Source organism: Carica papaya, chromosome 9, assembly GCF_054855325.1.
Source record: "Carica papaya isolate Zhongbai chromosome 9, ASM5485532v1, whole genome shotgun sequence".
Lineage (NCBI taxonomy): Eukaryota > Viridiplantae > Streptophyta > Magnoliopsida > Brassicales > Caricaceae > Carica > Carica papaya.
In genome coordinates this window covers 2,335,275-2,360,216 of record NC_142317.1, presented here as the reverse complement: position 1 = coordinate 2,360,216, position 24,942 = coordinate 2,335,275, and the positions used below count along the sequence as shown (strand labels likewise).

Genomic DNA, 24,942 nt, shown 5'->3' with positions numbered 1-24,942 from the left:
TAACGGCAGATTTAACAGAAACCGTATGAGAAAGATAAAGCATTGCTTTTATTTCCAGCAGCATTTGTCATTCAGCGGCAAAATTTGAGATATCCAAACCTTTGAGTAAGATGAAATAAAACACAAGAAAAACAAAACCGTCTGAAACGTACAAAGGGGTACGATGCAAGTATTGATCTCATTGACAAACAAGGTAAAACAAAAAAGATCATGTTAGAGAAATTCCAAAAAAGTTACATACATGTCTGTGACTTTTCCAGCACAAAACAGCTTCTAGAAGCAAGAACAAAAAGATACCAGCATTATCGATTAACTTTTCAAGCAGAGGTTTCTTCTCTTTTCAGTTGCTGTATTGCAGAGTACAACTTCCTCCGAGGTCCAACAGCATATACACCAATTTCTTTGAGATCTTCCAGTGTAAGCAGAGGCAACGCTTCCTCATCCACTTCATGCATCTCAAATATGCCAGCGTACTTGCCAAAACCTTGGTCCTTCAACCATCTCCTAACGTTATTTACATCACTACCTTCGGATCTTGTTTCCTCTGATCCTTGTCCATATTTAAGAAGCTTATTGTTTGCTTCATAACAAAATTTTTCCTTCCAACAATTACTGGCATAACCCTGTTGCCAGACATCATAACCAGTTTCATCCACATCATATTCACAAGCCTCTTTACTCGTAGCTGGTGTTTCATGATCTGATAATTCCTTAAATCCATTATCACCAAATCCGTCCAATGTGAATCCAGCAAATTCTTTATCACCACTTGCTTTCCCATCTTCACTGCTGAATCGAGGGCTAACTTTAGAACTCCATGCGCCACCAAACACACTATTGCTCACAGAACTCCGACCCTTCCGCCTCATGACCCTGCTCTTCCGGGTTATCGTCCCAAAATTCAAATTGGAGTTAGTCATATCATCTGAACCAACAAAATCAGAACCCTGTTTCAATGAATTCGGATTCTTATTCTCTCTGTTCTGTTGCAAATCAGCTGAAGCCCTTGGAGACACACCCGGATCAGAAACTAAAAACTCAGAGGATTTTTGTCTAGATGAACCTATATCAAGCTCATTTTCAATAGGGTATGTAAAATTAGGTTTCCACCTCTTATGCCCCAAATCACCCGCAGTTTTCTGAGAAACCCCACATGCAAAAGCTGCAGAAACATCTCCTATCTCTCCCAATCTAACATTTGGGCGCCTCTGTCTTTTCGAATTCATGTTTAGCACCAACATTCTACCAATAACACAGACCCTAAAAAGTAATCAAACCCTAAAAACAAACCCAAAAATAGAACTTCAGAATCAGTATCAAAACGTTCACAGACACAAATACTACTCACAAAAGATAAAAACCCAGACAATAATATCTGAAGACAACGGCTAATCTTGATGGGATGCAGAAAAATAACTCAAAATCAGGATAAAATTCATTTAACGAATATAATTCAGAGCTAAACACTTACACTCAAAAACCTAACCAATAATACCCATTACTCGTAATCAGATAAAGTGGAAAAAACTTAATAGAAAATAATTGACCTTGTGATATGCCACCAAATTTTGAAGCTTTCCATGTTTCGTAAATTTGAATTTACTGATAATTCCTGAAGACGGGTTTTTTCTTTCCTCCAAAAGAACTGACGGGATTATACGTAACGGTGAAGTATATATTGATTTTTAGTCTGGTTTCATGAGAAAAACAAGAGATTAAAAGGCAGCAAAAACCAGAGCCAAAGTCTGGACTTTGTCTGTCAGGGAACATAGATTTAGATTATATCTGGACATGGACGGAGACATTTGTTCGAATTGATAATTCTCCCTATAGTTTATATTAATAAATAATATTTAATGCATTTAATCAAATACTAATATAAGAGACTCAGAGTTGAGTGCTTTCATTCAGATAGTGAAGTCAATGAGCAAAGATCGAGTGAATCGTCACGCTAATAGAGGATCGGTGTTCTGCTCCCAGTTGGAGGACACGTGTCCATTTCCAATTATTACACCACGTGGCATGATGAGAACGGAGCAGAGTGTGCATTTGCTTTTTGGAATCCTCAACTTTAAACGGTGCGCAGAGGGTATGAGGTGCTTTTCTTCTTTGCATCTGTGGGTCCCACTTTTCTCCACCCCACCCTCCCTCTGCATAAAATTTTAAGATTTAATTATAAATTTAAAAAATTGAAAATTGGTAGTATTTGAGAGAAGATTCTTATTGCTTGAACTAAAAGAGAAGTCGGTCCAATGAATTTGATAAATTAGGAATTTGCCATATTACTATTATATTTTTTTTATATTTATTTAAAAAATATATTAATTTACCATACTAATAAATGTAATGCTAAAAAATATATTTTATATATATTATTTTAATTCTATAAAAAAAAATTTATTATAAAGAATAACAATTAAGAGAAAAAATTTAAAAAAAAAAGTCACCTTTAAATATTAAACATTTTAAATCAGGAGATTTATGAGATAGTTCGCATCTCAATTTTCTGCATGATATAAATGTTGTATCTTTTAACGGTCCAAATCTATAAATTCTTTAATTACAGTAAAGGACTCTGTTGACTTTGAAAATTCAAAATCTGATCAATCAACGGTTATAATCAAGCGCGCACAAATGGGCCGTGTGTCAGCAGTCAGTATCTAAACATTTCTCCTGTTCATCGTCAATTCGTCGTCATCGTTACAGATTCATCAACAGAATCCAACAGCAGGGAACCACTTCAAAGGAAAAAGTTTCAATCGAGAGAGAGAGTGAGAGGAATTGGAAGAAGATAGGGCGAAGTTGAATGCAATGGATTTGTGGCACAAAGCGCGAAGCTTCGCGGTAGAGGCTGCGAAGCGTTCACAGGAGCTGACCAAAGAGGCTGCCAAGCTCTCGTCCGAGTTGGCCACCGGCTCCTCCAATCTCTCCGAGATCGTTTCCGAGACGGAGAGATGGTCCAAGACGATTGCCGCCGAGGCTTCCAAGCGCGCTGACGTGATCCGAGTTGAAGCCGCCAAGCGAGCTGACCAAATCAAGTCCCTCGCCGAGGGAATTACTCCCTTTGAGCTTAAGGTGTGGCCGCAGGATAAGGATCTGGAGAGGTTTGGCATTACTCAAGAGCTGAGGGAATTCGTCATGGGGATCACTGTAATCACCTTTGAAGATTTCCCTTTGCCCGGTAAAAATGCTATTTTTCATCCTACTGAGTTGTTTTGATTGCCGAGAAATTGCGGCAAAATTAAATGCAAATTGCCGGGTTTTGAAACTTTTCAGTAGGAAAAAGAATAATTACTATATAAAAGATCACAATTCGCAGAAAGAGAAAGAAGGCCAACTTGAAAAATTGCATTAATTTAATGGAAGAAAGTATAAGCTTGAACTCTATTCAAAAGCAAAACCGCTATTGGTTTCCTGACTCGTTTGAGTTTGTTAATGCACAGATGATTCACCAATCTCTGATACTCCCAGCCTCTCAAACGTTAGCCAGGATCTTACAGAATGGCAAGAAAAACATGCCAATCTTGTTCTCTCAACAGTCAAGGTATTTCTACTCTCATTACTCGCACCACAGTGGTTAATCTAAATGGCAGTAACTATAAACAAATTTCTCAGTGCATCAATTGGGTGAATTCATGCTAACCGGTCGCTAGGTGACGGAGTAAATGATAAAAAAGTTCATTAGTGACAAGTGGGACGGGATTATGTTAGACTGTTTCTAGACATGAGCATATCTTTCTCATTGTGATGTTGAAGTGGTTATTGGAAAATTTAACCGTTCCTTAAGTAGGATGCTTCATTTGGAACAACTTAAGTAGGATGCTTCATTATTGAAGATAGAAATAGAAGTCTTTGATATTTACAGTTCTACGGTTTTCTTTCCTAAGTTTTATCCCTGAAGTTATACTGCAGCTATGTACTTAGGGTCAGCCAATATCAAGTCTGACATGCTTAGTGCTGGAGTCCTCCATCACTATGTCTGTAGATTTCTATTGATTTGCAGTATGCAGGAACCATATCATACCAGTCCTATGTTCTTTTGATACAGATTCTTTACTTTAAACTTACAGTCCAGGTAAGATAACTGTTTTAGATAAAAATTACAGTTCACTTTGAATAGATAATTTTTACAGTTCACTTTGAAGGCCCAGCATCTACCGATCAATTTTCATGTCATATTTCCTTGACATAATTGAGCCATTAGCATTGTTTCATGACATGGTTGTTATGTATATTTCAATTTTATTTCTTGCAGTTTTTTAAATCAAATTTTTAATTGCATGCTTTTATTATATGCATTGATCTACATAAGATGCAAACTTTATATTCTTATTTTATAATGGTCTGTCATTTTCCAAAGCAAAAAATCATCAAGTGGGACTGCCCTTTCAATAACATTTTATATGGTGTTAAGATGAAAGTTTAGACATTAGTCTTAGTTTCATTTCATGGCTCTTAATTCCAGTAGCTTCCTTTTATTTGTGGGAAAGTCCTTTATGACTAGTAGTTTGGTTAAAGTACTTAGTTACTATATCATGATTTTTTGGATTATCACGGCTTGCCTCATGAAATTCTCTACTTCCTATTTACTTGTGGTCCATCTATGTAAATTTTATTTTTTGCACTCTTTTTACTCACTGGTATGCTCAATGATCTTCTCTGTTTCATACTTTCTGTTACAGGAAATTTCAGAGTTACGATATCAGTTGTGTCCACGTGTTATGCGAGAGAGGAAGTTTTGGAGGATTTATTTCATGATTGTCAACAATCATGTTGCACCGTAAGCAACCAATCTTTTCGATTTAAATCCCACTGTTGACTTATAGAATTCAGATTCGTTATTGCCTTTTCTATTGAAATTCATTTTTACGGAATCTATTTCATATTTTATTATTAGGACATACATGTGATCCAATAGGTAGTGCATAATGTTGATTATTAAGAAATAGTTGAAAGAAATATTTAGATCCACAAGGAACAATGGTGTGATCAGTCGTCTCATGTGATCTCATGCACACATAACAATATTTGCATATATATTGATATATACGCATATAGAAAGCATGTGAGAAGAAATGGATAACAAAATAGGAGAGTATAAGAAAATCCAGGCATAGAAAGCTTTTCAATCCCAGATGAAAAGAGAAAAAGAAACTTGCTCTTCACACCGTTGCGACAATAAAACTGAAGTGATCAATGTGCACATAATAAATAAAACAATTATTCAGAATGCTTTGGTACTCTAACAACTAGATAAATGATGCTGTTTTTCCGCTAAATTATATCCTTGTAATGCTCTCCAGGAAGTTGAATTTAGAGCACTAGAAACATCATATATTACCAGCTGGGACTACGAGACACATCAAATAAAATTTATTTTAGTTTAATCTGTTCAAGTCAGGTTTCTTTTTTCCTGAAATTAATTATCTTAACAAACACTCCTTTCCTTACCAAAAGAATACGTCAGACTATATAGGTGCATAAACATATAGCTGAGATGTTCATGCTTGTCACGAATCTCTAGATGAATGCGAAGGTATTTCTTGAATTCCCTCATTTTAATGAAGTTTAACTGTTTTACTTTTCAGCTTTTTTCTAGGTCTTGGATATTGTTATCTTAATCCATAAAGGGGTACACTAAAGAAATAAACTATTTACATTAATAAACTATAACAATCAAGAGAAGCCAACAAAATGGATAAACTAATCATAAGATTGACGACATAACAACTTACCAAAATACAGTCAATCGGCCAGGAATAGTCAAGCCTGTAAATATCCAAGTTACCAACAAAATAGTACCACATGATTCTTCAGCCAGCTAAAATGTTTTAATATGCAACATAGAGAGATTTTCATGTGAATCCATTTACTCTATATAACTGATTTCTAACTTTGCTTCTAGATATGAAAAGCGATATATGGAGGAATTGAAGCTTAAATCTGCAGATCAGGTAAAGGATGACAGAGTGATGGAATCTCCAAAAGTTGAAACGATTTCAAAACCGGAAGTCAAGGAACAAACACAGCAGAGTAAAACTTCTAAGCTGTCACCTAGCAATCAAGACTTGGATATATTTCTTTTGGGTGGAGACAGTGATGACGATCCAGGTAAATCTAAAGCTTCTATTGAGTCACTCACGCACCTTCAGTTTTCCTTGGATAGTTAAATCACCAAAACACCTACTACTGCAGTCTTGTTTGGATGATATGGTTGCATTTGGATAAATAGATCGGTCAGTCCTACCATGCAGTCAAGGCTGTGTTCAGTCCTTAAAAACATTGTTGATTGTCTTAAACAATTCACATGGAAGCAGATAGACTAATTCTCTGAAAATAACCTTAGTTTTTGTTCAAGACTTTTAAGTTGCTCCCTCTTGATTGTGCAAAATGTAATTAAGTTGCTCCACCTCAGCCTCATTTATTTGCAACAGAATTATTATTTTTGCCCCCTAACCCCAAAAAGATAAAAAGAAAAACTAAATTTTTAGTTCTGCCACTGAGTTACTAGTCCTGTGCCTTTTAAAATGTTCTTGCCTTCTATTGATTCCAGGTGATGATGATGATGGAAACTTCGATTATGATTTGGACAAGATGGTGGATAGTTCAGTAAGTAAACATTTACTCTCTATTCTCCCTTATACGTTGTCGCTATTATATATGCACTTTCTATATTATTTCATGTTTTTGTGTGTATATCAATTCAAATCTGACAAAGTAAACTGAGACTCAGTTCACATCTCAGCCATATTGTTTCCAGAAAAGGAGGCTTGTCCTTGTGGCCATTGGGAAATCAATATTAATGCATTTTACTACTTGAAATGAAAAATGAAGAGAGCATTCTGTTTTTGGATTCCCACAATATAATCAACACGATCTTGAACTTTCTTTTTTTCAGTGTGGCCTGACTTACTATTTCGAAATAGTACATAGGTAAAGGAACCAGAGTTTCTTTTTTTTTTTTCTTTCTTTCTTTTTTCTTCTAAGGAAATAAAGGAGCTAATCAAGCATAATGCAGCACATATAAGTCCAAGTTCTGATTCTCCAAGACAAATTCAACATACAAAAGATGCAATTTCATAAATGTTACTTGTCTTGGCATGCTTAAACTTTCTATGTATGCCTTGATGCGTTGAGTTTCCATTAATAGGGATCGAAGAATTTGAATGGAGTTGAAACCCTCTTCTATTTCAATATAACTCTCGGGGATTAGCCATTGTCCTAATTTCTTATGTTCTTAGGTTGTGTTAGACTTGTTTTGATGGAATTGAATCTGCAATTATTTTCTATTTGTTGTAAACTAACTGGAATCTGCAGGATGATGAGAAAGAGGGAGTATGAGACAGTGTGTACTGAACTCGAACAGATTCTATGGCCAAGAAACTATAACAGTAATGAACAAGTAAGCTGTTTCTTCATCATCGTTATCCATCTTCATTTGCCAGCCTCCTAACCCTAATAATTCTTTCATTTTCCCTTCTTGTTTTCCCCATTTTTTTTGTTGTCATAATTTTCTGCTTGAAGATTGGATTTTTAAATGTAGTCATGACTCGGATCATTCAGTGCCTCCTCCTAGATTGTCTAGGACAAGGCACCCATTTTTCCTTGAATCTTTTTCTCTATACAAATTAGGCATATATGTGTATATAGTCTTGACGGATATTCGAAGGGAACAACATGGTGTTTGTAGTTAATTAACACGTAAAGATAGAGAGCTTGATCATCCTTGGCCTCACAAATATTGATAGCTTCAAGAATTTGAAATCCTTTTTTTTTTAGAAGCATTTAGGTGTTTTGAAAACATCAATACATTATAAATATGATATTTACTTTGAATATTTGTACCCTATTTGATCTGTAAGTATCTGCAAGAACTTCAATATAGAATTAGATATGATCATTTTAATGGTATTACAATTAATGTCTGTGTATTATTTATTATGAATATATATATATATATATATTCATACTTTACAAAAAAAGTATTCACACTTAAAATTTTCTAAATTATTTTAATTAAACTGCTCTCTAATTGGCATTAATAACCTAAGTGAAAATTTAACATGTCAATGCTACAATATGATGGCAATTCTGAAGTTCACTACATATATATATATGTGTGTTTATTATACATACATATATATATATATATATGTGTGTGTGTGTACATAACTTTTTCAAGAATAAGGTACCTCGTGTAATCAATGTTTGGAAATTCTTGACGCATATGCATGCATGTCCCAGTACGACCGCGCACCAATTGTCTTGTAATCACCTTTATTAAATATATCAAAATGAAATAGACAATATTTACATATATACATATATATATATATGAATTCATTATATATAATAAATCTCTGAAGTCTGGAATGGATCTAGGTAGCATGCAGTAGTCTTTAATCTTTAGGAAAAACACATGGATCAAGCTGCTTATAACTTGATGAATAAGCAAATCAAAATCCTCTTCAACTCATTAATTGTAGGACACTCGTCAAACTCCCGAGATAAATACGCAGTATGTATGTATGTATGTATGTATGTATATATATATTATATATATATATACGCACCCACGTTTACCTTTTCATTTTGGCGCTTTTTTTATTTTTATTAAACGTGATAACGGCATGTGAATACATAAGAGATTCGATTGCGTTTACTTTTGCTCTCTTCTACGTTTGCAGTAAGTCTGCATGATTCTTGGGTGTCATGTTTGATTATGTGTAATTACTTTTGGTATCTTCAAATCTTCTGACTTTTTTTAAAAAAAAATCTATTTTTAGTTTGGTTCTTGATCTGGGTGGCTACCAATACTTCGATATAATATATATATATATATATATATGTGTGTGTGTATGTTTGTATGCATATGACACCGGTTGATTGTGTCTTGAAATCTTCTAATTTTTTTAAAAAAACTATTTTCAGTTTGATTCTTGATCTGGATAGATAGCAATATTTGAATATATTCTGTGTGTGTGTGTTTGTGTGTGTGTGTATATTTACGTATGCATATATATATATATATATATATATATATGTATATGAAGTTTGATTATTGTCACCTCCTAGACATGTATGTAGACATTATCTTGTAGTACTTTATTTCTGAAACCATATATATATATATATATATATATATATATATTTGATTTCGTAATCCAAATATCAGTTTGGTATAGAAAGAAACATGCCAACAGAATAAAAAAAAAGAGATATACATATAATCTATACTTGATTTTCATGGCTGGAAATTATTTTCTTGAAATGAAGAAATAAAATATCCCTTAAAAAACTTATTAAAATATAATATATATATATATGGTGATGTCGTGTCTCTATATTTAATGAATTATAAGACATGATATTAATATAAAATGAACTTCATTTATTCTTTTTATAAAATGCGACCGACATCTAACAAATCAATAAACACCACCAAAATTCATCAAAAATTAAAATATTCAAAAATTAAAATCACATTGATTTTTAACTACAAAGATATTTTGATAATAATTAAATTCAAATGTTTTTTAAGAAATAATATATTTAAATATAGAGTACTACCATATATATATATATATATAGTAATTGTTATTATTAATAATAAATTTTTATGTAGTATAAACTAATGATCGTAGATTTACACACACCTTTTTATATAACTAAATGAATAAAAATATGATAATGTGGTTCAATGTGACAATATAAACCTTGAACTTTATGTGTGTGTATATATATATGTTCGTGAAACCCTTTTTGTCTCTAGTAAATTGCTGTTAATTACTAAAACGCTTATGTAGTTTATTATTGCATATATATATATATATATATTCTTATTCCATTCTAAAACATTTAAAAGGAATGTGGGAGAAATAAACGTGTGTTTATGATGGTAGGATTATCACTAATGACATGATTAAGCCATTAATAATGACATGTTACCTTATTCGAAATGACATGATTAAGTCATTAATAATGACATGTCATTTTTCTTCTTTGTATTATATGTACTGCCCTTATATAATTAATTAAAACAAAACAAAAAAATAGTTCAATATTTATAACTATCTTTTTCTCATATTTTGAAATTTTCAAAGTAGATTTTTAGTTCCCCTCCTCCTCATTCTTCCAATAAAAATTTGATATTTTATTTTACGTTTAGTTCAAATATTAAAATTATTACACAATTAAATTTATTTGTATCGGAAATCACCAATATGGTATTAGATTACTGTGTTTTATTTAAAGATTATGAATTCAAATTTTAATGAAAGCATAAAATTTTTTATTATTTCAATGTAGTACGTAGTGATTTATTTATAATACTTAATGTAATATAATAAAAAAAATTTACTTTATTAATATATTAGTAAGATTATAATTGATTTATAATATTTGATGCAGTATAATAAATAATTTAATTTATTGATATATTAGTGAGAGTGTACTTTTTTTTTATAATAGTACATACAGTATAATCAAAAGTTTAATTTATTACTATATTGATGGAGCTGATCATTATGCTTTATTTAAAAATCGTGAATTTAAAGAATAAGAAATATAATGTTAAGATTTAGGAAAGAGAAATTAAAACTTTATGTTCGTTTAAACGTTGTATTATATCTATGAAATTAAAATTCATAAATTAATTTGTTAGATATCCAAATATTATTCTAAGTTTTATTGTATTTTTATTGAGGATCTTATTGAAGACGACTAATCATCATCATTTAAAATTTGACAATTTAAAAAAAAATAGTACAAGTTATTGAATAATTTTATAATTGTCTTCTCAACTTTTTTAATTTCATATACTTAAAAAATAATGATGAACAAAAGCATTATCTTATATTTGAATTTGAAAAAAATATATATAAATTTTATTTTATTTTATATTTCGTAAACAATAAAAAAGAGTTAAAAATTTATATTCTAAAATAAAATAAAAGATATTTGATGCCATATTTATTCATTTGGTCATGGGTGTGACCAGTAGTTAGTAGGTCATATCGTTAATTAAAAATATATATATATATATATATATATAAAGACGTTACTATTTTAAAAAATAAAAAATATATTATTTAAAATCTCCAATTGGTAGCTTTTAATGCTAAAGATTGATACTCAATATTTATCACTATAAACTAAATAAAAATTCTAAAAAAGTCAAATATTGAATTAAATTAGTTTTAATTTAAACTACTAGATTTTACATAAATAATTAATTAATTAATTGTCTTCAAATCTTACTTGATAACTACGATTTAATTATTTTATTATCATAATATATATAAATATTTTATGGTCAAATTTTATATTTATAAATGCCGATTATTAATATTCAATAATTATTACATTATTTTATATATTATTTATTATGTAATTCATTAATATATTTATTTTTTAATAAAATTATTAAATCAAATAAATGCAAATTTCTCGTTGATTAGATGATTCACCAATTTTTATTTTTCGTCTAGAGCGTAGAGACCTAAGGGGGCTTAGTCCCGATTCGCCAATTCGTACTCGTGTTAAATTCACTTCCATCCATCCCAACCGCACTTCAAGGGTGCGTGGACTTCATCGGCCAATAATTTTCCAACACCAGGCGCGCATGAATATCACGTGCACGAAATCAGCAAATCAACTTTGGTCTCTCGTGGGACAAACTAATCTAGTGAACTGGACTATGCGCGTAACAGGTCGGCTAAGGGAGAAGGGACCCACCATTCTGGTGTCGAGTATTGTTGTCGTGCCATAAGATTTCGACACGTTGCATTCTTACGATCGTGCGGTGTAGATCAGTCGACCGTTCTGACAGTAACCCGAGCCGTCTTAACGGAAGAACGAATGATATGACGGAGAATCACGGCGAGTCACACAGGATGGAACCGTACAAAAGATTAAGCCAGTCGGCACAGTCTTCTCGCCAATACACCGTCGCTTTCATTTTATTTTCTCCTTTGGATTCTCAGCCCTGAAAAAGTAAAATAAAATGAATGGCTAAGAATACTATGTTAAATATTTATTTTTTTAATTTTAATAATTAATTATGATTTTTTTATTTTTAATTTTAATGTTGAAATAATTAACTATGATACTAATTAATTATTATTACAAATTATTTACAATACTATTTTTTTTATTACAAAAATATTGTTCATCTAGTAATTTCTTATAATTAGGCAAATCTTGTATCTTAGATTATCATTTATTATTGTTGAATTTCATATAATTTTAATCAAAATTATTATTTAAAAAATATAGAAATAAAAAATTAATTTATTGATATTGCAAGATTCAAAGGATTCGAATATATCATTTTTAAGTCGAATAAAAATTAACATATCTATGTTGTATTCAAAAATTCGAATTGTAATATCTATTTTTATGAAATTATAAGTAAAAAATGAGATGTAATTTTTAAAAATATAATTTCTTATTTTTTAAATATAATAAATTATGCATTTTTTGGATATTTCTTTACCAATTAAACTTTTAATTGAATTTTGATGCATATAATAATATTCATTTATGGAATTAAATCAGCATTATAGATACAAACTTTTACCGATTTTATATATTTTTACAACAAGTAAAAACTTTATACTAAAACGTGATTATTAATTAATGTGCTATATTTTTTTATTGGATACTTGTCACACGTAATTGGTTGGAGTTAGATTTGACTTAAGTATTAATTACTTCGATATAATTGAATATTAAACCCCAAATAAAGATTAATGATTGCAAAATTATTTATAGTAGCCGATTTCTAAATTCTAATACCTAAGGGACATATTAAAAAATAAAAATACAATGCTATATTAAATTACACTAATTTATATGGTTTTTTCTTTGTTAATAAATTAATTAATAATTTATTAAGTTTAATTGTTAAAATGTAACATTTTTATTTATGGTACGATCATTGAATACATAATAATTAGTAAGATCATAACATAAATATTATTAAAATTTATTTAATTTGATCTATAACACAATATATATATTTTTTAATATTTCTTTCCCTTTTTAGTATGAATTTTATTAATAAGATTATATGTGGTCTAATTATAAGATATTTTAACTTTTTATGTAAGCTTTAGATAAAGTTTTTAATATTAAATAAATTGAATTATACATTTTTTATAACAATTTGATTTAAATTAAAATCCACTAATTTTAATAATTAAATAAAGAATTAAAATCATATTTAAACGAGCACCAACCCCAAATTCAACCATATAATGTGGGAGTAATTATGAAACAACTAGCAATTTTAATTGACTGTTTCTATCACAACTGTCACACAATAATAAAAATAAAATTATTTTTTTAAAATATTTATTTTTTATTTAGTGGAAAACTCAAAAAATATTTATTAATTATGGGTATTTTTATTTTTTTAATTTACCAAAAAATTAGAGGAAAAAAAATGTTAAGGGGGGGGGGGGGGGGGGGACAAAAGTTCAATCACGAACAGTGTAAATTTGTCACTGAGTTGTGCATGTTTGTCACATACAAGACAATAAGTGCAATTAGTATTAATTATATATTTTTCACGTAATTAGAGTCAAGATTAACTTCTAATTATGTAATTATCTCGTCCGCTTAATTTAATAATAAAAAATTGTAAAATACAAAAAAAAAAAAAAAAAAAAATTATATTTTATTATTTATCGGCATGATCGGGGCTTCTCGCGAGAAATTGTCGGCGTATCAAACACGGGAATCAAAAATGGGAACGGGCCCACGTCTTAAACAGGGAGTCCACATCCGGCAGGCAATCAGATGGAAGCACGTATAAAGAATCTACGGTTGTGATGTACGCCACGTGTAATCACATAATACTTCCAGTGGGGCTGACCGGATCTCAACCTAGCTGGCCGTCATTTATTGGCTGGTTCGGCCTAACCACCTCAAGCCAAAAACAGAGAGACCTTACCCATGGTTAACAAGCAGTGACGGATCTGTGTACGGGCCGCGATCATCTTTTTATTTCTCTCTCCCTCTCTCAAGAGTATTGGGTTAGTTAATACATAACCCATCACCCTTTCCTCATATCCTCTCTATATCTGTGGCACATTTTGGCTCGGCTTTATTTTTATTGGGTTTGATTTGGGTACTAGCGCTCCTGTGCTCGCTGGCGGGGTTTTCCGGCGAAGGTGGGAGCTGAACTACGGGAGAATTTAGGAGGTTTTTTTGGGTTTAAGGATTTGTTCGTCTGAATGTTAGATAGAGTGAGGAGAGGAAGGTGATTTGTTGATTTGTTTTGTTTTTTTTGTCTGGTTTTGTTTTTGTTTTGTTTTGCATTTTTTTAATACTGTGATCGGTGCGGTATAGGGTTTGGATAGAGGTGAGAAATTGGATGGGTGTAATGTGAGAGGGAGATTTGGGGTTTTTTTTTCTTTGTTTGATGCTATTTTTGGGGTGAGATTCAGTGAATTCGATCGCGTTGTTTTGTGCTGTTTGTGGAAGTTTTGGGATCTCGTTCTATTTTTGGAACTTCTGGATCTTAGGAGATTCCGCGTGGGTGAAGAAGGAAACAATAATCATAGCCAGGACTGTGAGTTTCAAGTGTCTTTTGTTCCATTATTTGGATTCTACATTGATCGAAAAGCGGAAGTAGGTGAAGCAATATTCGTTTTTGTAGCACCGGGCGAGTCTGGAATGAGCTGTGAGTAAATGTGCAGGGTAGAGAGAAGTGAGAGAAAGAGTGAGTACAGAGACAGAGATAGAGAGATGGGTTTATTGAAAGGAGGAGAGAGTAGATTGGAGAAGCTGAAGGGTTCGCGAATGAAGATGTGGATGATACGGGCAACCACGTCGGTGTTACTCTGGACTTGTATCGTTCAGTTAACGGCGATCGGAGAGATGTGGGGACCTCGTGTCTTGAAGGGCTGGCCTTCTTGTTTCTCCCACGAGTCAGGAGTCGTCATGGATGCTTTGCAGGATAATGTTCCCGCGGTTTCAGCTCGGGTTCTTCCTCCCAAAAGTGAGTCACTCTGCCTGAGGATTTTAAGATTTCTTCTTTTCTTCTTTTTTTCCTTCCTTTTTTTTTTTTGCTTGTGGGAGATGGAGATGGATAGAATGGGCACCGTATGTTGGGGAGAGGTTGCGTTTTCATCTGAAGTTTTTCCCTTTAAAGTGTGAGGTCTGGTCTGTTTGTTCAACGGGAAACCTATAAATGTTGGGAAAGTTAAAATGATTTCGACAGTTTTGGAGATTTTTCTTGCTTTTGGTTCTCTTTTTTTTTTTTTTTAATGAACTCTTTTAATTGGAGACTTGCTTGGTTTTTTTTATTTTGTCATTTCTTGTTTAAGGTAGCTATACTAATAAATTTACATAACATTTCCGTGAATCAGCATATAATCATTATAGTATTTTAGTCCAGCCTGAAAGATGATCATAAAAGAGTAATTCAATTTCTTTTAGGTAGATAGAATTCAGGCTATAAGTTTTCTAACACATGATGAGCAATATTTGGGGTAAGACATGGTTGGAACCCTTCCTGAAGCTTTATTGCATCTCATAAATTCCTTTAAGTTCTTTTCATGAGATTGCATTGTGTGTATACTTTTATTTTGATGCCCCTTTATGTGTCTAGGTTGGTGGATTAATATTGACATTTTCTATTTGATGCTTTTCTTGTTGTCATTAGGAATTTATAGAAACAACGGTTACTTGATGGTCTCATGCAATGGAGGTCTCAATCAAATGAGGGCAGCGGTGAGTGGTTACAATGCGCTCGTGGCTTCTCTGACCTAAGTATTTTCCAGAATGTTTATATTTCTTCAGTTACTAATTTTGAGTTTCTGGAATGTCTTACAGATTTGTGATATGGTTGCTATTGCAAGATACCTAAATGTTACACTTATTGTCCCTGAGCTGGATAAAACATCCTTCTGGGCTGATCCTAGGTGTGTAGACTTCTATAATTTGCGCTGCTACCGAACCCTGAAAGTTACATTATGTTCTTTTCTTTAAAATCAAATAATGAACTTGAATTGACTTTGTACATTTTTGGTGCTTCTATAAATGGCAGTAATTTTGAGGACATATTTGATGTTGATCATTTCATTACATCATTGAGAGATGAGGTCCGGATACTGAAACAGTTGCCGCCTAGGCTTAAGAAGAGAGTGGAAGCAGGAATGTTTTATACGATGCCACCAATCAGTTGGTCTGATATATCTTACTATCGTAATCAGGTCAGTTCCTTTCATGTTCTATTTCTTGTTAGTTTAGGGTATACAAATCTCGTAAATTAAAATAAGCACATGCTAAAAATCTCAATCAGTTTGAAGAATCAACTATATATCAGAAGTTAGGCTTTTTAGATAGTAACAAAGCACAATTCTTCATTCTATAATTTTCTCCTCTTCCTTTCACTTTTTCATACTAGCTTTTGCTTTCATTTGCCTTATGCCAGATCCTTCCTTTGATACGAAAGTACAAAGTTCTACACCTCAACAGAACTGATACTAGACTTGCCAATAATGGGCAACCATTAGAAATTCAGAAGCTGCGCTGCCGTGTAAATTTTAGTGCTCTGAGATTTACACCTCAAATAGAGGAGTTGGGTAGAACAGTTATCAAGCTTCTAAGGGAAAATGGGCGTTTCCTTGTTCTCCATCTTAGATATGAAATGGACATGTTGGCATTTTCTGGCTGCACTCAAGGTTGTAATGATGAAGAGGTGGAGGAATTGACAAGAATGAGGTTAGTATATATTTTTGCATGATGGTTAAGTTGAACTAAGGCACATTAACTATTTAATTATTCGATTCTACAATTATCATGCTTTGTCAGATATGCTTATCCATGGTGGAAAGAGAAAATAATAAATTCAGATTTGAAGAGGAAAGATGGATTGTGTCCTTTGACACCTGAGGAAACTGCCCTCACATTGAGGGCGCTCGATATTGATCCTGACATCCAAATTTATATTGCTGCTGGTGAAATATATGGTGGAGAAAAGAGAATGGCAGGCCTAGCAGCATCTTATCCAAAATTGGTTGGTGAAAGCTGAAAGACTTTCTTGAATTCAAGGCAATGGTTACTGTCTGAATTCCTGTCATAATGGTTGATTATTGTTTTCTTGTAACAGGTCAGGAAAGAGACACTCTTAGAACCATCAGATCTTAGATTTTTTCAGAATCACTCTTCCCAGATGGCAGCTTTAGATTACCTTGTTTCACTGGAGAGTGATATTTTTGTTCCTACATATGATGGAAACATGGCCAAAGTTGTCGAAGGCCATCGCAGGTACCTGCTATTGCTGATGCTAGTTTGTTTATCATAAAAGGTTCTTCCATTCTCAACTGATCTATTAGTTGCAAGGGTGTAAATGGTTCTTTAGTATAAAAGAATTCAGCGGTTCTTTCCACCCAAGGAAAAGATTAAGATTTTTAGAAGTTAAGTTCCCAAGCTACATCTGATCTTTTTAGATGTCCCCTAAAACCCGATATAGGTTGGTAATCTGTCTTGTGTGTAACAACTTGTTAATTATATAGTAATTCTTGTATGTTTTAGAACCTTTTTGGCTAGCAGTTTAGTGCAGTCTTTCTAGAAGCTTTTCTTAGTGTAGGTAATGATTGTAGTGCACTATTTAGAGCCTTTTCTGAGAATACAAAATTTCTTAACTGTTGTTTCCTTCAGATTTCTTGGATTCAAGGAGACAATTTTATTGAATAGAGGGATTCTGGTTGATCTAATAGACCGGTACAACAACAAGTCTCTCAGTTGGAAAGAGTTTTCAAATGCTGTAAAGGAGGCTCATGCAGATCGAATGGGAAACCCAATTAGAAGATTGGTAATCCCAGACAGACCTAAGGAAGAAGATTACTTCTATGCCAACCCAGAAGAGTGTTTGCCACCATTAGATCATCTATCGAGTCATCTATTGAGTAGTACGTGATCTCTGTTTTAGACGAGATTGCTGACGTTAATAGAGTTCTCCTAGGTTGCTTCCTATACTACCACAGATCCACTACGCGGATGTGCAGCAATAACGACAATTTCCTGATGCAGTAATATAAAGTTTTTTTGTGGTTGGTAGACTTAAAAATGAAGCTCGAGACAAGACTCTGCTACTGAAACTGGAGGACTCAAAAGATCTCAAAAATATGCCTACTAATAATCATGTATAGAAAGCTGCCCTGTCATTACAGGGTCGTATCAGACCGAAGCGCTGGATTTGTACACAGAGGTACGCCAATATAATTTTTTTTTTTTTTCCTTTTAGGTGAACAGGAGGGTTCCAAGGGTAATCACCCTTGTCCTTCCATTCTATATTTTTTGAATTTTCTCTTCTCTTATGGATCGTTGAGTGAACTGGTATTTTGCAACTTCCTAGCATATATATAACAGTTATCTTCTCAAAATAACAAAATCTAGATTGATGACTTCGTCTTACTTGCTCCTTTTTAAAGCTCATTACTTTCCATTGATGGAGCTCTTAAGGGTCAGTTTTCAAGTTGTTTATTTGTCCATTTCCTATTTCTCTGCAAATTTTTTGGTTCTAACCAAAAACACAAAAATTCGACCCTGCACTTTTTATACTTTTTGCAATTTGGGTATGCATTAAATTATCCATGATAGACATATATAAAATAATATTTGGTAGATAAGACTTTAAATTTGGTTGGTGCCTGGTGGTCCATTAATTTCAATGGAGATTCCTTGCCAAATGCAAATGGATGACAAAATTTTAACCTTTTTCGTTTTAGATGTATCGAATTTTATGTGTCATGTTATATATCATACATAAAAAAAAAAAAAAAACTGGTGTGAATTTTAGCAGTGGCAAAATGAGCTTTTCTCATTTTCTTCTTGAGGACAGAAAATTGAAGTATTGATAGCAGAAAAATACAGAAGCTGTATACAGTTGCAGATAAAAAAGCTGTATACAGAACCTTTTAATGTTACAGCATGAACAAAAAATGAAAATATAACTAGCTTTACAAAGATTATTGTTATTTTCAACAACAGACTTAAAAGACTTTTATGATTATACTGTATCTCATTGTGGGTAATTAATTATACACTAAACATATAATTATTGCATTATCATATCCATAAAGTATTCATTATCTTAAACATGTAGTAATGGGTAATTATAGTTTTCAATGAGGGAAAAAGGAAAAGAAAAAACGTATGTATCCTTTTTACTCAAATTTATTTATCCTCAAAAATTCAAATCTTTAAAATCACTACACTGTTTGTTTCTTCATAGTTCATAATTTCCCTTTTTCTTTTTTCTTTTTTCTTTTTCAAGTCATGAAATAAAACGATGATGATTCAGGACTTGAAGTAGAAGGAAGAGAGGATTACAGCGAATCACCGCTTTGGTTATATCTTAACCAGCAGCATCTCCGCAATTGATTCCAATCTAAACAAAGTAATTATTGGCAGCTAAAAAGAGTCAGATCTGAGAGGGAAATCTTGAAAAATAAAAAATATATATATATATATATATAAATTTTAATTGACTGTGATTTCAAAGTTTTAAGATTTTGACGGATCAACTCTGGTACGATTGGATAAGTAATTAAGAAATTTTTAGGTTTAATTAGTAAGAAATTTGATTAAAAACTTTTAATTTAATTTGAAATTTTCAATACACGTAAGCTACTTGTGTTGTATTAGAAGTCACGCATATCTCGAAAAAATCACAAAATTATACCATCTAAATTTGTTTTAAAAACGTATTTAGCTCCTTTTAAGTCTTAAGAACAAGTAAATATTATTTGAAATACAACATACGTAAGATTTGAATTCGAAAATTTAATTCGGAATAAAAATATATTTTTAAATAATTTTTTCGTATTTTATTTTAATTTTTTAAAATTTTTGAGAAAAATAGAATCAATAATAAAATTGAAAAATTTTTTGGAGAAAATAAATAAAATTTTGAATAAGGGGGTATTTTTGAAAAGAAATTTGAAAATATGAGGCAAAATCGTAAAAAGAGAAAGTTCGATTATGTGGGACGACCCAGTCAGCAGCCACGACGAGTGTGCCGCATGGCGGACACGCTGACATCCGACGGCCCAGATAGCATCTCGCGCGCATGAACGACCCAAATGCATTCCCTCTTCAGACGTGATCGGACGGGTAGGATTGATCGCGATAGACAACCCCCTTAAATTCGTCCACACAATCGACCTAAACCGAAAATCATTGCACGAATCTCCTCACTCCATGTCGACTCGAATGGGCGGCTGAGATCGGATGGAGAGGGGTATTTAAACTCTCTTCGCAGGGAATCGTAACCCTAGCCAATAGAAGAGCGACCGAAGAAGAATAAGAAAGGTGGTCGGGGAAAGAACCAGACGCTGGAGAAGGAAAATGGTCACCGTCATCGCCGCACCGGAGCCACTGCTGATACTAAAATATGTATTTTTTTTCTCTTCCCGCTCGGAATTCAATCCCGAACCTCCTTATACCCCCCATATTGGAGCTAAAGGACCAACGAATGAGCTGAAAACAACGGGTAAAGCTCAACTGAGCTGCTGCGGTCAAAACCCATATCCTTCTCGGATGATCCCCTTTCCATTTCTGTTTCGTGATTTTTTTACTATTGTGTTCACCATTTTTTTCTGGTGCAGGTTAGCCAAAAGGGAGCTTCGGCCGCGGAGGACTAACGGAGCCATCGCACCCGGAGATCTTTTGTAGGTAGGGTTTCAGTGTTTATGCCTTTTTCGATTAATCGAGGTCTCCTAACTTGGTCTTTCACAGGTTTACATGCAAAACTGATCAAAACTGGCCAGCCCGAGATGAACCGTCACTGCGGGCGCCGGAGCTGACGCTGGAGTACAGTAGCACCACCATGATGGAATCCTAAAATTGGCCGGAAAGGTTTTAAAACGCCTATTTTGGCCTTTTGGAGTATTTTTAGATACTTGATTGGCGTTTTAATTTTCGCATGAAAAATTCAGAAAATTCAAGGACTATTAGGAGGCGCAGTAGAAAGTATGGTGTTTCGGATACCGGTATGGGATAAGAATATCTCACTTTTTTTCCTATTACGGTAAATTGAAACTTAATAATCACTAATGCTATGTTTTGTGAAAATTAGAAAACTCTAACGTTAATTACAGATCACTAGTGGAGCTAGAATCGGTCAGTGTATATTTGTCATAGTTTACTGCTTATTTTCTCATATACTGCTTGAAATACTTACTATTATATTGTGTTGGTTAAATTACTAGTTTTAATTATTTTCTCAGTTATTTAGTTTATCTACTACATAGTCTTCATTTGTTAGTTCGTTTTGCAATAAATGTCCCAATTATGTCTTCTTGATTTATATATCATCTCTTTGCATGATTTATTGTTGATTTGTAAATATGAAATATTAGTATATAATTGGTGATTGGTTGATAATGTAAATTTATGCATGAAAAGCTTACATGATACCCTGAGAAATGGTAGATGGACCTGGTACATAGGAAAAATTCTACCGTGGACATTACCTCAGCTGGACGGGGGCTGAGGAGTCCGATACCAGAAGAGTTAGGAGATATGGTTCACCCTCATACTAGACGGGGTATCGAGACGATGGTAGATTTGGCACCCATTAACGGACAGGATATGGAGATGATCGGTTAATTGACAAATTTAGATATTGGGTTCACGCGTAGGAGGACATCTCTATAGGCCCCCAAGGGTACCAGTAAGCAGGTAAAAAAATAAGTTGTCATTCTTGCTCACTTGGATATGAGATCACAAAATTATTTGAGTTATTATCTTTGTAAGTCAATTTTGAGAACTCATAACGGTAAGTATGGAATAAACGGTTTTTATGTTAAATGAATGTATTTAAATTAATGGCTTAATTAGTTATTTTCTAATTTTTACCAACCTTCGATTTTTCGTACCAGTGATTAGTGTGATACTCTTACTAAGTTAGTATAGTTCATATCTCTATTTAATCATTTTAGATTAAAAAGACCAAAATTCAGATTTTGAACAATAGGAGGGTTGCGAGTAAAAGTTATCTCCTAGACCTCATCAGAGTTACCAGTGGAGATTAACCCTATAGGATTTTAGTTTCATTTTTGTTTTTATTATTTTAACTATTTTTAGGGATATTTCCATAACTCTATTGGACGCTTTAATTTACTGTGTAAGGAATATAAATTTTAATTATTATTTGCTTTCGCTATTTTAATATAACGACTCCGAAACTCCAAATTAGACAAATTATAAATTTAGTGCGGAAGTGAAATAAATAGTTAGAGTTTACATTCCTTACACAATAACTGAAAGTACTAAATAGGGCTTATGAGAATAACTCTTCTAAAAGAACAACTAATAACCAAATAAATAAATGAAAAGTAAACAAACTGAATGTCCTACTCACAACCTTCTTGTAGATCGAGCTCTGAATTCTGATCATCTTAATTTGAAATAGTTAATAAGAGAATAAGCTATACTAGCCTAGTAAGAATATCACGCTACTCACCGACACAGAAATAAAAGTTGATAGAAATAATAAAAACAAGTAATAGAGCTCTTAATTAAGCAAATTCGTTTATCATAAAAAAAAAAATCATTTATCGCCTACTTACTGTAGCGAGATTTACAAAAATAACCTATAAAGTCAATAACATAATACATATCATAATTTCATATGCAATCAGTTGGAATAATAATTTTCTCTTTTATCAGTCTACTGGTATCCATAGGGATCCATAGGGATGTCACCACTACACGTGAACCGCTTTTTTTTTAACATTTTCAATTAACGGATTCCCCTATAATTCGTCCGGTATGAACGTCAAATTACCAAATCTCGATATCCCGTCCGGTATATAGGTAAAACGGGTTGTCCCCACACTCCGTCTTATGAGCGAGAAATTACCAAGCCTTAATACCCCGTCCGGTATGAGACAACGTTTACGGTAAGGTTCCCTATGTACCCAGTTTGTCTACCATCTCGTAGGATATCTAGTAAGATTGCGGTTTCATCCATTCACTTAATCAAATAATTTCTCGTTTACATTTAATTTTCAGTTTTCTAATTCAACTGTAATTACATAAAACAAGCAAAACATGCATCAAAGGAATACAATCGCATATATCAATTTCAGTATATTATCATGCATTCAAAAACTGTAAAATCAGGCAATCTGTTAAACATGACAAACAATAGTAAATAACCGATTCCGACTCTATTAGTAACCCATAATTAATTATGAATATTTTTTAAATTTTACGAAATACCATATTATTTAAATTAAACTTCAATTCCATAATAGAGAATAAGGTTAGAGATTCTTACTCAAATTGATGTCTGAAATGCTAAACTTTTGATTGCGTCTATTGGCAATCTCCGGGTTCCCTGAATTTTCCTTCAGGAATTAAAACGCGCTTGAAGTACCTAGAAATATCCTAAAAAATCCAAAATCAGTGTTAGGAACCCTTTTTGGCTAATTTTAGAATTCTGACACGGTGCTCCGCCATGCCCAGCAACGGCACCACCGCCCGCGGCAGTTTTTTGCCTCGGGTTGGTTGTTTTCGGTTGGTTTTGTATCAATCCATGCAAGAAAACACGTTAAGGGGCATTAGTTGGCCGAAAAAAGTCGAAAAATCGAAACTTACCAGCGGCGGGGTTCTCTAGTGCAACAGCTCTGCTGATTCACCTTTACGGTTGTGTGTTTTGCTTCAATCAAGCTATAGAGAAAGGAATGGTGATTACAATGGTGAAAAAATTACATGAAATGGGAATCGAAAAGGGCATCATCGGATGCGATTTTTGCTTTTTCCCAGGCCGGTACCGCTGGGCTTTGCCCGCGATTTTCGGCCAACCCACTAGTCATTTTACTCCGATTTGGCCATAGGGGTATTTAAAATAGAATTTCGAGTAAAGTAAATTTTTTTTACCTGTTTTGGCAGTTGGAAGTGGCTCTGGCGCAGCGGTCGGCTCCCTTCCCGACGACTGGGTCTTCTTCTCCAGGGGGGGGGGGGGGGGATCTGGCGGGTAGGGTTAGAGTTTTGTGTGAATAGGGTTATTTATACCCAACGTGATTTGATCTGAACCGTCCATTGCGTTTGATTTGAACCGTTTAATCGCGTTTAAATAGGAAGTGAATCTGGATAGTTCATCGCGATTTGATCTACGCTGTCTGATCACGTTTAAATAGAAAGTGTAACTCAACCGTTCATCGTGTTTAAATCTGAACATCTGATTGCGTTTGAGGAAACGGATCCGGATCGTCTGTGTGCGTGGGAACAAATCTAGACCTTTCGATCGCGGACATGCAGATCGCCAGTGTGGCCTCCTGTGGCACCGCGTCAACGTCCCCTGCCACGTGGCATGCTCCTATTCGTCGTGGCTGCTGATTGTGCGTATTACGTGACACAATTTTTTAAAATTACGTTTTGATTCCCAATTTTCTAATTTTCTTTCAAAAATACCCTCAAAACCCGAATTTTTACATATTTTTTCTAAAATTATTTTCAATTTCATTTTCTATTTAATTTTCTTCATTTTTATATTAAATAAGAATTAAAAAATTAAAAAACTATATTTATACACTAATTTTAATTACATTAAAATTAATTAATCAGAATATTACATTTAATATATACATGTTTTTTTTTTAATTTCGATTCTTTACAATATATATATATATATATATATAGATAAATTTATGTTCTTCAGCTTCCAGTGGTCCAAAAATACAAGTATAAAAGTAGAGATTACACATACCAGCATGTTTACGTTTCTTTTGACTTTTAAAGAAAAAGGATTTTATAGAATTTTTGTGTCGTATATAACTATTTTTTGAGTCGGAGATTTTAAATTTAATAATTAAAAATCTTTTAACTAAAATATTTAAATATTCTCTTTTTCTTTTTTTTTTTAATCTTAATTATCATTTATTTTTATTCAAAGCCACCCCCCAACAACAAAAAAAT

At 32.8% G+C, this 24,942-nt stretch overlaps 3 protein-coding genes across 4 annotated transcripts; 2 read left to right on the top strand and 1 right to left on the bottom strand.

Annotated features, from left to right (window-relative positions):
* Positions 1-159: 159 nt before the first annotated feature.
* On the bottom strand, positions 160-1,875 carry LOC110823085 (uncharacterized). Its single transcript, XM_022053375.2, has 2 exons — positions 1,548-1,875; positions 160-1,278 (listed from the first exon to the last, which is right to left on the bottom strand). Exon 2 carries the CDS (start codon positions 1,239-1,241, stop codon positions 318-320), a length of 924 nt encoding a protein of 307 aa, XP_021909067.1. The 5' UTR covers positions 1,242-1,278; positions 1,548-1,875; the 3' UTR covers positions 160-317.
* Positions 1,876-2,642: 767 nt separating this feature from the next.
* Positions 2,643-7,723, top strand: LOC110823463 (uncharacterized). 2 transcript variants are annotated; one of them, XM_022053850.2, is made up of 6 exons: positions 2,645-3,181; positions 3,444-3,544; positions 4,683-4,780; positions 5,906-6,111; positions 6,554-6,609; positions 7,318-7,723. In XM_022053850.2, the coding sequence occupies exons 1-6, from the start codon at positions 2,812-2,814 to the stop codon at positions 7,339-7,341; spliced, it is 855 nt and encodes a 284-aa protein (XP_021909542.1). In that variant the 5' UTR covers positions 2,645-2,811; the 3' UTR covers positions 7,342-7,723. The 2 variants fall into 2 exon arrangements, with proteins under 2 accessions (XP_021909541.1, XP_021909542.1); XM_022053849.2 differs by having other exon boundaries at positions 2,643-3,181; positions 6,554-7,723.
* Positions 7,724-13,982: 6,259 nt separating this feature from the next.
* Positions 13,983-18,429, top strand: LOC110823490 (rhamnogalacturonan I rhamnosyltransferase 1-like). Its single transcript, XM_088211233.1, has 8 exons — positions 13,983-15,007; positions 15,674-15,741; positions 15,844-15,932; positions 16,058-16,223; positions 16,445-16,734; positions 16,825-17,029; positions 17,123-17,280; positions 17,674-18,429. Exons 1-8 carry the CDS (start codon positions 14,698-14,700, stop codon positions 17,930-17,932), a joined length of 1,545 nt encoding a protein of 514 aa, XP_088067359.1. The 5' UTR covers positions 13,983-14,697; the 3' UTR covers positions 17,933-18,429.
* Positions 18,430-24,942: the final 6,513 nt, after the last annotated feature.